The 16,909-nt window shown below is 38.5% G+C and overlaps 1 protein-coding gene across 1 annotated transcript in view; it reads left to right on the forward strand.

Annotated features, from left to right (window-relative positions):
• The window catches only part of COL3A1 (collagen type III alpha 1 chain), a 37,408-nt gene extending 35,962 nt beyond the window's left edge, over positions 1-1,446 (forward strand). Inside the window, exons 50-51 of the mRNA XM_084778273.1 lie at positions 48-290; positions 1,026-1,446. Of these exons, the coding sequence (XP_084634399.1) occupies positions 48-290; positions 1,026-1,172 (390 nt within the window). The 3' untranslated portion in view covers positions 1,173-1,446. The remainder of the gene's footprint in view (positions 1-47; positions 291-1,025) is intronic.
• Positions 1,447-16,909: the final 15,463 nt, after the last annotated feature.

The raw sequence follows: 16,909 nt of genomic DNA on the forward strand, positions 1-16,909 counted from the left end.
CCTGAGGTTTCAGGCACACCCTTTGATGTACTACTTTCATGTTACAGTTCAGCTATGGCAATCCTGATCTTCCTGAAGATGTGCTTGATGTGCAGCTGGCATTCCTCAGGCTTCTCTCTAGCCGGGCCTCCCAGAACATTACGTACCATTGCAAGAACAGTATTGCCTACATGGACCAAGCCAGTGGCAATGTAAAGAAGTCTTTGAAGCTGATGGGATCAAATGAAGGGGAATTCAAAGCTGAAGGAAACAGCAAATTCACTTACACAGTTCTAGAGGATGGCTGTACGGTAAGTAGCAATGTCTTTGCAAGCAGGATAGCAAATAGGATCAGAATTTGCTGCCTAACCATCCAAACTATATCGGGAAGAAAAACTAAAAACAATAAGGGAGATAAAAGCTGCCGGGTGACAGGAAATATTTAACACCTACGTATTTGTTAGACAAAATGTTAAGTATTATGAAAATTGAATAGACCTTAACTTCTAGATAGAAAACAGTTTAAATGAAAGTGATTGAAATTTAAACCCATAAAAAAACTTTGATAACTGAGATATTTGCTGTACATTATACATAATATTTATTATATGAAGCCCATTAAATGTAACTGCTTTTTAAAAGGTGTGAAGTCTTATTTAAGATCTATTTTTTCCTCATAATTCATTAAAAGGGGCACTCATTTCTAGCTCTAGCCACCCCTGCGGTGCATGACTCGCCCACATCTTTGTAAACTAACTATAGTGTGGCAGCAACAACCAGAACTACACTTGCGCATGGGCTAGCCTGTGGCAATGCTCCCTTCTGGGTTAATTTTGAGTCTTACTAGGTTGTGATTAACAATGTTATTTATCAACTGAGATCATTAAAGTTTCAAATACAGATGTTTTCATGTGCCTAGAAGTTTCCATGTGCACTAATTGCTCTGTGAGAGCAGAGGGCAATTTTCCAATATGATTACTTAAGAAAAGTATCAAGTAACTGAAATGTCATGAGTTTTTCTTACACATTTTTCCTCTTCTGAATAGAAACACACCGGGGAATGGAGCAAAACAGTCTTTGAGTACCGAACACGCAAGGCCATGAGACTACCCATCATAGATATCGCTCCCTATGACGTCGGTGGTCCTGATCAAGAGTTTGGTGTGGACGTTGGCCCTGTTTGCTTTTTATAAGTCAAACTATCTGAAGCCCCAGTAAAACAAAAAAATGCATTCTTGTGTTCCTCTTCTTCTAATCTTGTGAACCAGTGCAAGCGATTGACTAAATTCCAGTTATTTATTTCCAAATTTTTGGAAAAAGTATAATTTGACAAAAAATGAGTACAATTTTTTGCTGTTTCACTGACCCAATACAATTCAAATGCTTTTGTTTTATTTTTTTACCAATTCCAACTTCAAAATGTCTCAATGGTGCTATAATAAATAAACGTCAACACTTTTATGATAACACTGTGTTAAATTCTTTGAACTCTAGCCCATCTGCCGAGCAAAGGTCATATTCACCAGCAAAAGAATATCATTACTTCCCAGACAGGCAAATCAAAATTAGAAATGACCTCCCTATTTCAACTACCTCAACTTGTCAGAACAGATAAATTCTGAGCCCTAGAAGACCACACAATTATGTATAACTTGACAAAACTTACAGATCTCATCCATTTTAACCACATAGAATGTTGATAATCTAAAAAAGAAAATAGACTTTAGTGTGGGAACTTGAAGGAGTACTTTCAGTTCATAATTGTCTTCATCATAGGTATAAATGCTTTTAACAGAGCTTCTTTTCTGCATTGCTGGTGAACCTGCAAATATTTGGGAGGGCTTAAATGACACATGTTATGGTGCTAATGGATTTTCACTTTTAGAACTCTAGATCAAAATCGGCAACCTTCATTCAAGCCATATATTTGTCTTCTGCCAGAAAGATTAACTGGCATGCCACAGGAGCCTTTTTCCCTTTAACCTGTAAAAATCCCAACAACAACAAATCCAAATTGGCTGATTGTTTTGTCACAGTGATATAAAGAATGTTTTCCACTTTTTCTTTTGAAATCTTGTATGTAGTTGTTGATCTTTTTTTTCTTACAGTCACTCATAATAAAATATTATAATGAAAGATTCCTGTTTTGTCACTGCTCACAGATTTAACTGGCATATTTACATGCAAGAACTTCAGTCATTTTTTTCATTTTTTTTATTAATTTATTCTTGTTACATCTCAATGGTTATCCCATCCCTTGTATCCTCCCATTCTTCCCTCCCTCCCATTTTCCTCTTACTCCCCTCCCCTATGACTGTGCCTGAGGGGGACTTCCTCCCCCTTTATATGCTCTAATTGTGTAACTCAGTAATACATCATTTAAAAATATGATGCATCATATATGCAGAAAAAGGTATGTGTCCTAGTGAATTCTGTATATTTTAGATCATGTTTTCTAGACACTTTGATATTATTTCAAACAAAGGACACTAGATTTGATTAGATCAATCTCTGGAAAGTGCTCCAGAGAAAACTGGTATATCCTTAAAATAGGAATAAGAAAATGCTGGTAAATAACCAGGAAGTAATAAGCCCCAGCAAAACATAATCCTAGATGCTTTCACCTGATGTGGAACTTTAAAATGTCGAAGAACAGTAGCTATAGATTACCAGGGGCTGTGGTTAGGGTGATATGAGTATTTTTATCAATGGATATAAAATAACAGGAGTAAGTTCCAAATGTATACTGGTGACTGTAATTGATAATATATACTTGAAGTCACTTTTAATTTGGGGGTGACCGAATTCCAAAATGAACTACTATTTTTATTTTTAAGATATGTCTTGCTAAGCTTCATTCCTTGCTGAGTCGCTTGAGCTCACTTTGTAGGTTAAGTGTCCTAGAACATATAGGCATCCTGTCCCAGCCCCTGGGATGCTGGAATAAGCATAGATTTGATTATGAGACTTCCATACATACATATATTTTGTTCATTTTTATTTTCATTTTGAAGTGCTTTCCTTAGTAATATAGAGTAGATAATGTTCAAGTTATAAAATCAAATGTGCAAATCCATTCTGTTGTTCCTTTTGGTCACTAAAACAGTAATAACAGTGCACAGAGGAGGCAGCAACTGAAGGGTCAGCAAGGCAATGTGTAGAGCTGGGAGTTCAGTTCAGGGACTGTTTGCTTAACAGGCCCAAGTCTCCAAATCCAATCCTAGCTACAAAACAGAAGAATAGGAAGAAATCCATTACTTTGGACAATCAATATGCTCATATAAAACATGTTTAATTATCCTACTAGTCAAATAGTAACCTAGAAACAACCTGTGTGAATTGCCTCTTGTTTTATCATTCAAGGTATTTTTAGATTATATATTTATGATGTTATAATTTATTCTGTATCTATTACTTACATATAAATTACATATGCATAATAATTTTAGACATAAGGAAAGAATGAGTGCAAACTAAGAATATGAACGAAATAATATTTATTAGACTTTTCTTTTTAAAAAATTTTTTTATTTTTTTTACTTTACATCCTGATTGCAGCCCCCACCCTCCTCTACTCCTGGTCCTGCTCCCTTCTCCTCAGCAAAAGGGAGACACACACAGCTCCCAACCCAACCTAGCACGTCAAGTCACATCAGGACTAAAGTGAATCCTCTTCTATTGTGGCATTAAAAGGCAGCCCAGTTAGGGAAAAGTGATTCCAAATCAGGCAACAGAATCCGTGTCAGAAACAGCCCCTGCTTTTATTGCTAGGGACCCTTGAAAACCAAGCTGTCCATCACCTACTTATGTGAAGGGGACCTAGGTCCATCAACACATGGCTTTTGGTTGGTAGTTCAGTCCCTGTGTGGCCCCATGGTCCTCAGTTAGTTGACTGTTGATCTTCTTATGGAATTCTTGTCGCCTCCAGATCCCTCTATCCTTCCCCCAACTCTTCCATGACACTCCCCAAGCTCCACCTAACATTTAGCTGTGAATCTGCATCTGTTTCCATAGTCGGCTGGGTGCCTGCTCTCAGAGGACAGCTATGCTAGGATCCTGTCTCCAAGAATAGCAGAGTGTTGTTAATAGTGTCAGCGGTTGGCTCTCTACCATGGGGTGGATCGCAAGTTGAGCCAGTCATTATTTGGGCCCTCCCTCAATCTCTGTTCCATCTTTTTCTCTCCAAACATTGTTGGCAGCATAAATTTGGGGTCAAATGATTTGGGGGGGGGGGCTGGAGTCGTCCTCCTTCCACTGGAAGTCCTCTCTAGGTATAGGAGGTAGCCACTTCAGTTAGCCTTTTAAGTTAAGAAGAGTACATGATAAAATTAGACTAGTTTTTGACATGAGCATGATTTGTTTCAATATACAAAATTCAATACCATTGAATTAAAAAATAACCTTATTTGTGAGTAACAATTAGGGCTTTGAGATGAGTAGATTCAATAATCTATCTTTTGTTCCATTCTCCTTCTATATTTCTATATCCCCTTTTCTTTTCAGCTCCTATCTCCTTACCTACAAAAGAAAGATAAAGGAAAAGAGATACGTCCTTGAGTCAAACCTGGTTTCCTCTCTGTAAAAGACCAATAATACTTATAACCAACTCCCAATAAATATAAGCATCTGTAGACCAAGAGAGTAAACAGAGACCTATCCAACCCCTCTTAAAGGAAATGGGATGGTGTCCTCTCAAGGTTTCTTCAGGCTAATTTAGGGTGAATAATTCCTTTGAAGCCCCGCCCCCAAATTGGGGAAAATGGTTAAGTAAGTCAGGGATGACACATGCAGTCCATATTTCATAAGTTGTGAAGTTCCAGGCTTAATAGGAGTCCTGTGTGAGACAGTCTGAACTGTTGGATCAACTGGGGTCAGAAACTTTCTAAAATCTTGTCCTGGAAGCTTTCCTGTTCTGATGGGTAACAGCAACTTAGGTGCTTGCGGCTGGAACATGGAGTGTGCAGGATGTCAGCATCCTGCTGTATGTAGTTTATTTTACTCATGTGTAATAATATAAACGTATATGTTAAAAAAGAAACATAATATTTTTAGAAAGAGTACATAAAATATAACACTCTACATCCTGTACATACAAGTCAATATATCAGGGAGCTTTAATACATTGTGCATTATTAATACTTAATATTCAGTTTAATGCATACAATTAGCTTATTTAACAGTTACTAAGCATCTAAACCAAGTCCTGCAAGGCATTTACTGTAGAACATCTTACTTGAGCTTGGAAAATCTGAAGATAATGAGAGGGGTGAGGTGAATTTGATAAATCAAATGCACATGACTATAACTGTCTGTCTATAGTCCTTTTCATTTATAGTCCTTTTAATTTATTGCTAAAGCCAATACATTAGATTTTTGATTTTACATTCCTGGATGTCAAAATCCTAAACTGGGTTGATTGAGCTAAAGGGTGTCAATCAAATCTGCATTCTTTCTGAGAGGCTCTAGGGACAAACTACTATTTTTCTTTTCCAGACAGGGTTCCTTTGTTCATGTGTTACTTTCCTTTTAAAACCTACAGTACTTGGTTGACTCTTTCTCCCATCCCTGGACTTTGATGTTACCTCTGCCCTTTTTTCTTTTGTGAGTAAGCTCCTAATGGACAAATTAGGCCCAACTGGATGATCCAGGACAATGCCTTTTCTTTTATTTTTTCTTTCTTTCTTTCTTTCTTTGTTTTTTTTCTTTTCTTTTTTTTTCCAAGACAGGGTTTCTCTGTGTGGCCTTGGCTGTCCTGGACTCACATTTTAGAACAGGCTGGCCTTGAACTCACTACAATCTGCCTGCCTCTACCTCCTGAGTGCTGGGATTTCTTCTTAAAAGCCCAAATGGCCACAAGGCCAATTCCCTTATATCCCATTCCCACTACTGCTTACTGTGTCCAGATTTATAACTGGAGTCAGATCTCAAAATGTTTCAGGGAGTAAAAATTAAGATGCCAGTCTTAGGAGGAGGCTTATAAACAAAATGAATGAACAGACCCCATTAATTTATGCTACCTAAAATTGGGAAATATGTGTACCAACACTGAGAAACAAGACAAAAGATGGTGTATTATAGGGGAAATTATCAATTCAGAAAAAGAGCAGGAAGTTCTAGGAATATTTATTGGCATGGTTATTTAAGTAACTCAGATTACAGGTCTGCTGAAACCAAACAAATTTGAGACATCAAGAACTTCTTAGCAGGCCCCCCAAAAAATGTAATTACAAAACATTAGAAGACAGAAATGGTGGAATAGACTTATAGCATCTGATGAAAACACTCATTTTCTAACATGTTGTTTTCTGTATTAAGCACTTGTTGCTGTGACAATACCTGACAAAACCAATTTAAGGAAGAGTTTGGAGATTGGAGGTTCCAGGTGATACCGTCCATCAAGGCAGGGATGTTATTAAACCAGGCACCAGAGGCATCTAGGCAAGTTGTACCCATGTCTAGAGGCAGATTTCTATTTTCATTCAGTTCTGGAGACCCATCCATGGAATATTGGTCCCCATTTCAAGATGGGTCTTCTCATTTCAATTTACAATTTATAAATTGTACTTAATAGACATTGTCAGAGGCCACCCTAACCTAGACAATCACTGTTGGCATGCCAGGAAGCTTACCTTCTAGGCTGTTATAGATCTTGGCAAGTTGACAATCAGTGTTCATGCTTTGATGCTATTACAGAATATCTACTGTTATCTCCCCAAGTGATGGGTTTGGCCACTGCTCCCAGGGAGATGAGCAATTTGAATGTAACAGATGTTATGACCTAGTTAACAAGGAGTACTTCTGGGATTGATTTTATGAAATAATATGCATGAGGAAAAGAGTTCATGACTTAGTAGTCTATTGTGATAATTTTGGCCAAGGATCATGCTGGCCTCTACCAACGTGGTCATGATGAATGGGATGAAAATATTTGTATTTTGAATGCTGTAGACTTAAGGTTATTGTGTTAACTAGTCCATGTAACGATAACTAGTCCACCGACCAGTCCAGCTGGTCAGTTATTGGGGGGCCGAGGGGGGTCGCAACCTGTATTTAAAGAAATGGGCGAGAGAGACATAGAGCTCAAACGAACAGTTTCTTGTCAAGAGCCGTTTATTGAAGGTAATGGCAGGCTTTTTAAAACCTGCTTTAGTGAGGGCGGGGGTACGCAAGGAGAGTAGTGGAAAAGTACAAAATCTTCTGGGTTGAGCCCCGGGAACATTTGCAAGGGGAGGGGTCTTCCAGGTGAGACAAAGCAGGATGTCTCTGTGGTTATCTTAGGATCAGATCGCTGTCTTCTCAGGACTAAGCCGGATGCCTTGCATACCTAATGAGTGGCCCAGCAGGATGTTTGCTGCAAATACTGAATGGGTGGGGGTCGGCCTCAGGCCTTTTGGTCCCTGGCAATTGTGTACTTTAAATTCTGATTTTCTGTCTAAATATTGTGTAAACTTTGCTCCCCAATTGTCCCTTGTTATGTGAATAAAGCAGCTTACAGCCAGTTAATGAGCAGGGGAAAGAATAGGGCTGGACTCCCTGTCAGCCAGGCAAGGAGTAGTTAGAGAAGGAGCAGGGAGAGGGAGAAGGACCCTCCCAGCTCTGTGAGGAGGCCTTCTCAGCAGAGACACTGTAGCTAACCCAACCCCTGAGGAGCTGAGGAGCTAAGGGCCTCAACCCCATAGCTTCTCCAACCCATGAAGCTCCCAAGAGAGAATTGCCTCAACCCCTGATAAACTTTGGAGCCTGAGCCATCCTTCTCCAGCTGTTTCAGCTCCCAGGGGAGAGTTACCACAACCCATAATTAGCAGAGGAGCTAAGGAGCCTGAGCTCTACTGCTTCTTTATTTCTTCTTTCCTCCTTCACTTCTTCCAAAGAGAGAGTCACACCAGGCAGTAGATCTCTTAAAAGAGATTTATTAGAGGGACAAGTGCAGAAGGGGAGGACAAATCCAGGAGTGGCTGCCTCTGTTCCCAGGAGGAGACAGCACAGAACTGGTTCTTCTTCTTCTTCTTCTTCTTCTTCTTCTTCTTCTTCTTCTTCTTCTTCTTCTTCTTCTTCTTCTTCTTCCTCTTCCTCTTCCTCTTCTTCTTATTTTTTTGTTTTTTGTTGTTGTTGTTTGTTTGTTTAAGAGAACTAGGGCAGAGATTTCCAGAGTGAAGATTGGGGGATATTTCAAGACCTGAGCATGGGAAAGCTTAAGAATTGGTGGGGGCTTTTTCAGCCTTTTCACCTAAAATTAGCACAAATCTGGAAGGGGTCATACTGAGGGGCTGGGGATGGCCGTTGTGACCTTTAGAAGGGGAACTGCCAGTTTGACAGCAGGGATGGGTGGGGGTGGTGTTACCGGGGAGGAGCCTATTATTTCTGTGTAAATTAAATCCCTAACGGATTTACACACACTTGAACTGTAAACTAAACAGAAACACCTTTCTTTTATTAAACTATGAATTTATACTAAGGGGTCAGATTTCCAGTTCTAGTTCCTGGCTGGCAGTGTCGTACCTTGTCAAGCACCCTGCCTCAGAGGAAGGGTGGCTAGTTTATATATTGCTGCCATAAAGATGGCGCAGAAGAAGCTGCAAGAGCGCACGGACTAGCTCCAGTTAAATATGTCTTCCTTCCCCCAAGTTCCCTGTCAGCAATAGCCGTAACTGAGGCCTCTAGTGCTGCTTTCTTTCTCTGTGGCTTCAGAGTCTCAGTTTCTCCAGCTGTCTGATCTCAGGTCTCAGAGCTGTGGAGATTTACCCTCGGCTGCTCTGGAGTCCTGAGGTGTTGCTGTCTGGAGGTGTTGAGAGGCAAACAGCACAACCTGACCCAGGGAACCAGGGGAGCGAGCTGAAGAGCTGAAAAGAGGTATCCAAAGAAAGAATGTAGGGGAAGCCCAGACATAAAACTTGAAGCTGCCCAGTCTGGCTGTTGTATCTCCTCAACAGGGGTGGGACACCTTCCCGCAAATTAAACAAAGGAGTCTGGCAGGGAAGGTGTCCCTTGCCAAGAATAGCCAACACCACATTAGGGTGTGTTCTTCCACCTCAATTAACCCAAGCCAAAAAAAAAAGAAAAAAAGAAAAAAAGAATAAAAACAAAAACAAAAACAAAACTCTAACAGATCTAACAGAGGTTTGTTTCCATGGTGATTCTAAATGCTATCAGGTTGAAAATCAGGTTTAACCACCAAAACTAAATGTCAATCGTGATGCAAGAGAGGCATGCCTACTTAACAAAAATGAACATATTATCTATAAAAGTGAAAAAGGGAAAAAACCTGTGGCCGGGAAGGTTATAAGCCCCAGTATACAAGCAACTGCTATTGTTTTTGTATATGAATATAATGTGTCTTTCCTATTAAACTGCTTTCTAAATATTTATGATTACATACAAAAACTAGTACTGTTGACAGGCTTGGCTGTGAAAGCAAACGTCTTTGTGGTAGTTAGTGTGGTGATGTATAACTGGTCAAGATACTGAGATTATAAAAAGCTCTTAGCTCTTACTATGTATCTTAGTTACAATTCTTTCTTTCTTTCTTTCTTTTTTTACTTATTTAATTATTCAGATTACAACTCAACTGTTATCCCATCACTTGTTTCCTCCCATTCCCCTTCCACTTAATTACTGTTCTGTTCCTGAGATGAAACATCATGATCAAGCCAGCTCTTGTGAAAGAAAGAATTTGGCCATGGACCTGCTTACAGTTTTAAAGAGTGAGTCCATGATCACCATGGCAGGAAGCAGACAGGCCTGACATTGGAGCAGTAGCTGAGAGCCTTACATCCTGATCTCCTAGCAGCAGGTAGAATGAGATGAGCCCAGTGTGGGCTTTTAAAATCTCAAAGCCCATTTCCAGTGACACACCTCCTCGAACAAGGCTAAACCTACTTCAATAAGGCCATATCTCCTAATCCTTCTCAAACCATTTCACTAACTGGTGACTAAACATTTAGTTATATAGCCTATCAGGGTTATTGTCATCCAAAGCACTATACTATGGCACAGTGAAAGAAGAATAAGAAAACCAGCCTGATCTACAAAGCAAGTCCAGGACAGACAAGTCTACTCAGAGAAACCCTGCCTCAAACAAAGCAAAACAAAACAAAACAAAAAGATTAAGAAAAATAACTAAAACATTCACCAACCTATATTTGGCCAAAATAATGTCTTTTTCATTGTGACCTATCTAGAGTAAATAGATATTTATTTATAATACTCTAGTTTTGTCTGAACTTTTTCTGAAGAGACAATCAACTGTTTATTCATCCCAGATGGTGTATGAGCAACAGACCAAAGAAATCCCCTAAGCCCAGCATGGTGAAGTAGTGAATGTAATTAGAGCTGCTTAAAGGAGTGTGAATAAGGGTTATCAAAGTCCATGATCAACTTATGGGTGGTTGTGCCACAGAAGAAAAGAAAAAAAGTAATGGCCACTAATGCCGTGGCTATTAGTTATCTATATATTCTTGAGGATGGATCTGGCTTCAAGAGCTTTTTCTCTTACTAATCATGAACTAGATATTCTATAAATCTTGGCATGGTAGTGGTCCTATGAGTCTCTTCACCTCCCATTGAAAGCTAATAGATTCAATCCCACATATGTCTTCAAGTGACCACAGCTGCTGAATATTGCAGAATTTGAGAGCCATGCCATGACTAGAAGAAAGCATTTTATGATACAAAGAAAAGCCACACAACAATAATCATTATAGCTCTTTGTAATGGCTTACAAAGAAACGGGATCATCCAAGACCATATTGGTGAACATTTCTTTTACATATTCTAGGTATATTAAGGTAACTATGACAACACTGAGTTTACAATTTTGCATCCTGCTGATTTAATTTTAAAAATTGTATGAATGAAGGAATTATTAGTCAAGCTTTAGGACAATTGAGGAAACATAGAACCATTTAAATTAATATTCTGAAACTAAAAAACATGTCAAGGAACCTTATTTTTGTGTGGTTTACACTAACGTCATACTTGTCTGGGTTCTATCTTAGATAAATATTCCTATTTCTAAAAGAGATTCAGAAACATTGAGAAATATTTTCCATACAGATGTTATTCTCTAGTGTGGTACAACCCATTAGGATAGCCTGGTAAAATATTGGAGCATTTTACATGACCATTCATAGGCAAAGTTCTCTAAACTCTCTTCATTGTTTTATACTGAAGGTTTACAAAAATATTGTAGAATAACTTGATTCAATGCCATTTAAAAATAGCCTGTCATACGTGGCTATTATTGATAGTTGGCATTGTTAAGACAAATTCTTCTCTGAGGATATTTTTGGACTTCCCTTTTCTTCTCATCTCCATAAACTTCCTTCAAAAACATGTTTCTCTTTGAAACTCCTAAAAGCTTTCACTGAAATGCACTGAATTACTTTGTGTCAGGGCAACATTTGACATGATGTAGTAAAAATCAGGCTGCCTCTTGTGGTCTTTAAATTTAGAAATGGTTACCATATTTTACAGTATAACTTTAGTGATTATGTGAAAGGAGCAATATGCTTCCTAAACTCTTAGAAGTGAGAAATTCCATAATTTATTAAGTGTGATAAAATAATATTCAAGCTCATTCTTAGCTTGAATTCTCTGGAAACTGGCTCTAAGATCATGAATTATTTACTTGGCATTTGTTATAGAGTCATTTTAAGATGTGTTTGTAAGAAAATGTAAAAGGAGAGATAGGCAGAAAGAAGCTGACCCATATGCAATAAACATTAAAGTTTCAGTAAATACTACACAGTCTCCAGTTAGAAGACAGAACTAAACTACTATTCTGTGGGCCAGAACCAAAAAGAACTTAGAGATCTTCAATAAGACAACCTTGATAAGTGACAATACTAATTAGCAATGGCACATCTGTATAGCTCTCTGAAAATATTCCAAGAAGCTGGTATATTAGCTATGGCATGGAGAGGGAATATTAATGAAATACCAAAGTGTCTACTATAAAATCCTTCAGCATATTCCACCCTATACTATACTGAGAATTATATGGCAAAAACATACCCAACTGGTATTACACAGAAATGCATAATCTAGGATAGATAGGTTGAGCTTACAAAAAGAAATGGAACAAAACTTTAGAGAAGGAAATTTAGTTTGACTAAACATAAGAGATATAAGAAGTCAATTAGGAAAGAACTTAACCTGTATAGTTGTAGTGTCAAGATAGTCTTTTAAAAGTTGATAATTTGTATATAAATGGAGAGTGTAAGTGCCAGATAAAAGACATTGCTGACTAAGAAATAAAACAAAAGTAGAAATAGACTCAGGACTTTTAGCCTAGGGTTCATAATAGATTGAAAGCTCCAGACTCATCACCAAGTCATTAATAAACACAGGGGTCCGAACAAGCAATGAACAAGATTCAGGGAGAAGGTGAGGCTGCAGAATTTAGCAAAGCATGGTGACATAAATATTCATGTCAGAGGACTCTGCATAACTTCTTTTAGAGAAATTCAAAGCACTAGGAAGGAGCAAGGAAGGAACAATCATGTTTACTTTGAACACTCATACAATGAGTAGCAGATAAGGACAATTTTTATGTAACACTGCTGTTTTCAAATTTTCAATTAGAGGAAGAAATAAAGACTAGGTCTAGAGCGGTGAGACATCATTGGCAATTTAAATATTTTCATTTCCAGATGTATATAGTTTTCAAAAGAATAGTTAACAATAAAGCTAGAACTGTTGTGTAGAGCAGAGAGATTATAATAACAAGATGGGGCATTTATTTACATACTCTACAACATAAGGCAGTATGAAAGGTTTTGTTTGTTTGTTTTTGGGTTATGATGCTTAAGATTGAATCCAGGATCTGGCCCATACACGGAGGCAGCTGTTCTGCCACTGACCCACCTCTGTAGACTCTAGGTAAAGATTAAAAAAACCCATAACACAACAAGGCTGCCCACTCTCTCCATTGCTCTTCAATATAGTACTTGAAGTCCTAGCTAGAGCAATAAGACAGTGAAAGGAGAACAAGAGGATACATATAGGAAAGGAAGAATTCAAGTTTCACTATTTGCAGATGATATGATAATATACATCAGCAATCCCCAAAAGTCAATCAAAGAACTCCTACAGGTGATAAACAATTTCAGCAAAGTGGCAGGATACAAAATTAACACGAAAAAGTCAGTAGCTCTCCTGTATACAGATGACAAAAGGGCAGGGAAAGAAATTAGGCAAACCACTCCCTTCACAGTAACCTCAAACAATATAAAATATCTGGGTGTAAATCTAACCAAGCAAGGGAAAAACCTTTATAAAAAACTTCAAGTCTCTGCAGAAAGAAATTGAAGAGGATATCAGAAAATGGAAAGATCTCCCATGCTTATAGACAGGGAGAATCAACATAGTAAAAAAAAAAATGGCCATCCTGCCAAAAGCAATCAACATATTTAATGCAATCCCTATCAAAATACCAATATAATATTTTACAGAACTGGAAAGATCAACCCTCAACTTCATATGGAAAACAAAAAACCCAGGATAGCTAAAACAATCCTATATAATAAAAGATCTACTGGAGGAATCTCCATCCCTGATCTCAAGCTGTACTATAGAGCAACAGTAATAAAAACAGCATGGTACTGGCATAGAAATAGGCCAGTTGACCAACGGAATTGAATTGAGGACCCAGATATACATTCATACACATATGGCAATTTGATTTTTGACAAAGAAGCCAAAATGATACAATGGAAAAAAGCAAGCATCTTCAACAAATGGTGCTGGTCCACCTGGATGTCTACATGTAAAAAAAAAAAAAATACAAATAGAGCCATATTTATCACCCTGTATAAAACTAAAGCCCCAGTGGATTAAAGACCTCAACATAAAACCAGACACTAAATCTGTTAGATGAAAAGTGGGGTAAGACCCTAGAACTCATTGGCACAGGGGACAAATTCCTGAACAAAACACCAACAGCTCAGGCTCTAAGAACAACAATTAATAAATGGGACCTTATGAAGCTGAGAAGCTTCTGCAAGGCAGAAGACACAGTCGGCAGAACAAAGTGACAGTTCACAGATTGGGAAAAAAATCTTTACCCACCCTACATCTTACAAATGGCTGATATCTAAAATATATAAAGAACTCAAGAAATTAAACACCACTGAACCAAATAATCCAATTACAAAACTAAACAGAGAATTCTCAAAAGAGGAATATCAAATGGCTGAGAAACACTTAAAGAAATGTTCAACATCCCTACTCATCAGGGAAATGCAAACCAAAACGACCTTGAGATTCCATCTTATACCTATCCAGTTAGCGAAGATCAATAACTCGAATGACAACACATACTGGCGAGGATGTGGCGAAAGGGGAAATCTTCTCCACTGCTAGTAGGAATGTAAACTTGTTCAATCACTCTGGAAAGGAATATGGCGCTTTCTCAGAAAATTGGGAATAGCTCTACCCCAAGACCCAGCTATACCACTCCTGGGCGTATACCCGAAAGATGCTCCACCAATGCAACAAAGACGTTTGTGCAACTATGTTCATAACAACCTTATTTATAATAGCCAGAACTGGAAACAACTGAGATATCCCTCAATTGAAGAATAGATTAAAAAAAAAAAGCTGTGGAACATCTACACAGTGGAATACTATTCAGCTATTAAGAACAAGGAAATCTTGGATTTTGCTGGCAAATAGATGGAATTACAAATGATCATCCTAAGCGAGATAACTCAGACCCAAAAAGACACGCATGGTATATACTCACTCGTATGCGGATTTTAAACCAACATAGACATTCTAGGAGACACTCCACCCAGCAGGGTATAGGGAGAGTTACAGAGACTTAAAGCTGGACACTGGACAGAGTCCTGAGAGTGTAGGGTAGCTCTGTCTGGCCACAGAGGAAGAGGCCTTATGTAGTACAGGGGATACTAAATAAGCTAAGGTCAGACGGTAGGGGAGGAGCGTTCCCCTATCTAAGGACTACAGGAGGGAGGGAAAGGGGATGAGAGAGGACATGGGATGGGGGTAGATGAGGGAGGGGTTAGGATTGGGAGGGGATGAGAGAGGGGGCCACTATTGTGATGTTAACAACTCAAACTACAGAACAAGCAGGTAATTTATATTCCTAATCCCACTACATGGGAATAGTTCTGAGACTGGCAGAGATACAAATGTAAAGGCATAGAGAGGCCTCATGTTAACCACAGATTCCCTATGACTTAGTGTTAGAGGCCACTGCTAGTAAGGCAAGAAGGAAGATTTGCAAATGCCTTACGTCGACCTGTACAATGAACAGAAAACTATCTTTAATTGTTCTATGCATCCTGCATACCTGATACAATTATAATGTTAGAAATGTATAATGCTTGTGATAAATTATGTTCTCAGAACAAAATAACCAGCTGGACCAGACCTGGCAGGAATCATTCCTCCCAGCACAATGGACACTGACATCCTGCATCCTCCTAGTTCCAGCCCCTGATGATTCTGTTGCTTTTACCCACCAGATTTGGAAAGCTTCCTGGACAACATTGTAAAAAACTTCTGATCCAATTTGGACCACCATTTCAATCTCCTATTAAGCCTGGGATCTCTCAACATTTAGAAACTGAACCACAAATGCAATCACTAGATTGCTTAACCATTCTCTCCAATTTTGGGGGGCCCATTCCAAGGTATTATTTGCCCCAATTGAACTCTTCCATCTTGACATTGGAAGTATTAGCTCTCCCTCCAGTCAGTTGAAGGTCAGGCCAACTCTCTAGCATCCATCCCTCCAGGGTCAGCTCTCCTGCATGGCCCTGAGAGGGTTTTTGTTTGTTGGTTGGTTGGTTTACCTATAGAAAAGTATAGCTTGAATGAAACACCAACTCAAGGACCCAAGAAGAACTGTGATCCCCTTACAGTCTCTTTCCTGCTGTTCACATACAATAGCCCCATTTGGCAACATTGCAAAGAAAACAGATTTCCTTCGGCTAACAGTTTGACTCCAGGTAGAAGGTACAGAGCTAGTGACTACCTTCTTGCTAGCAACATCTTGAGGTGGAATTTTTACAAGGTAAGAATCATTGAACAAGAACACTCTCTCTGAATATAATCACTAACATAATCATGACATAATCACATAAATTTATTAAGCCATTCATGAGCACAAAGGCCTGATACTTTAGTAATGCTACCATCTGGGCCCTGGACCTTTGCTTTGTAAAAGTAAGCTTTTGAGGTTTTATTCAAGGCAATCAATTTAGACACAAATATTAAAAATATTTTTAGAACTAAGTTTCATATGAAAAACTGTAAAGAGCAAATCTTCTATTTCAATCTATTTTTTATAGGCCTACATATGCCATATATGCCCAGTAACATAGTACTTAGCTTACATTAGGAAATGAATGACAAACTTTATAGCAGTATTGAGAACCTTAATAAATAATTAAACACACACACACACACACACACACACACACACACACACACACACACATACACATCTCAGTGTATAATGTTTTTGAAACAGTCGTACAAAGAAAATTGTTTCACAGCACACCTCTTTACTCCCTGGCTTTTGCATTCTTCCTTTCTGTGATACTGCCAGAGCCTTGTAGATGCTGCTAGAGATATTCCATTTATGGCTGAGTGTTCAGCAATTACTTAATCTTAGCACTTCAAACAGTTTTAAGTCTTTGATGTTACTTCTTTCCATTGCAAATCAAAGCGTCTCTGACCCAAACTAATATCAGCAATAATCTGTGGGTATAAACATAACCATTCGTAGTGGTTCTTAATCTGTGGTCACAAGCCTCTCAAGGGTCGAATGTCAGATACCCTGCATACTAGATATTTACATTACAATTCATTACACTAGCAAAATTACAGCTATAAAATAGCCACAAAGTAATATTTTGGTTGGAGTCACAACAACAGGAGGAACCACAGAGTTAGGAAAATT

This window comes from Acomys minous, assembly GCF_964271855.1.
Source record: "Acomys minous genome assembly, chromosome: 4".
NCBI lineage: Eukaryota > Metazoa > Chordata > Mammalia > Rodentia > Muridae > Acomys > Acomys minous.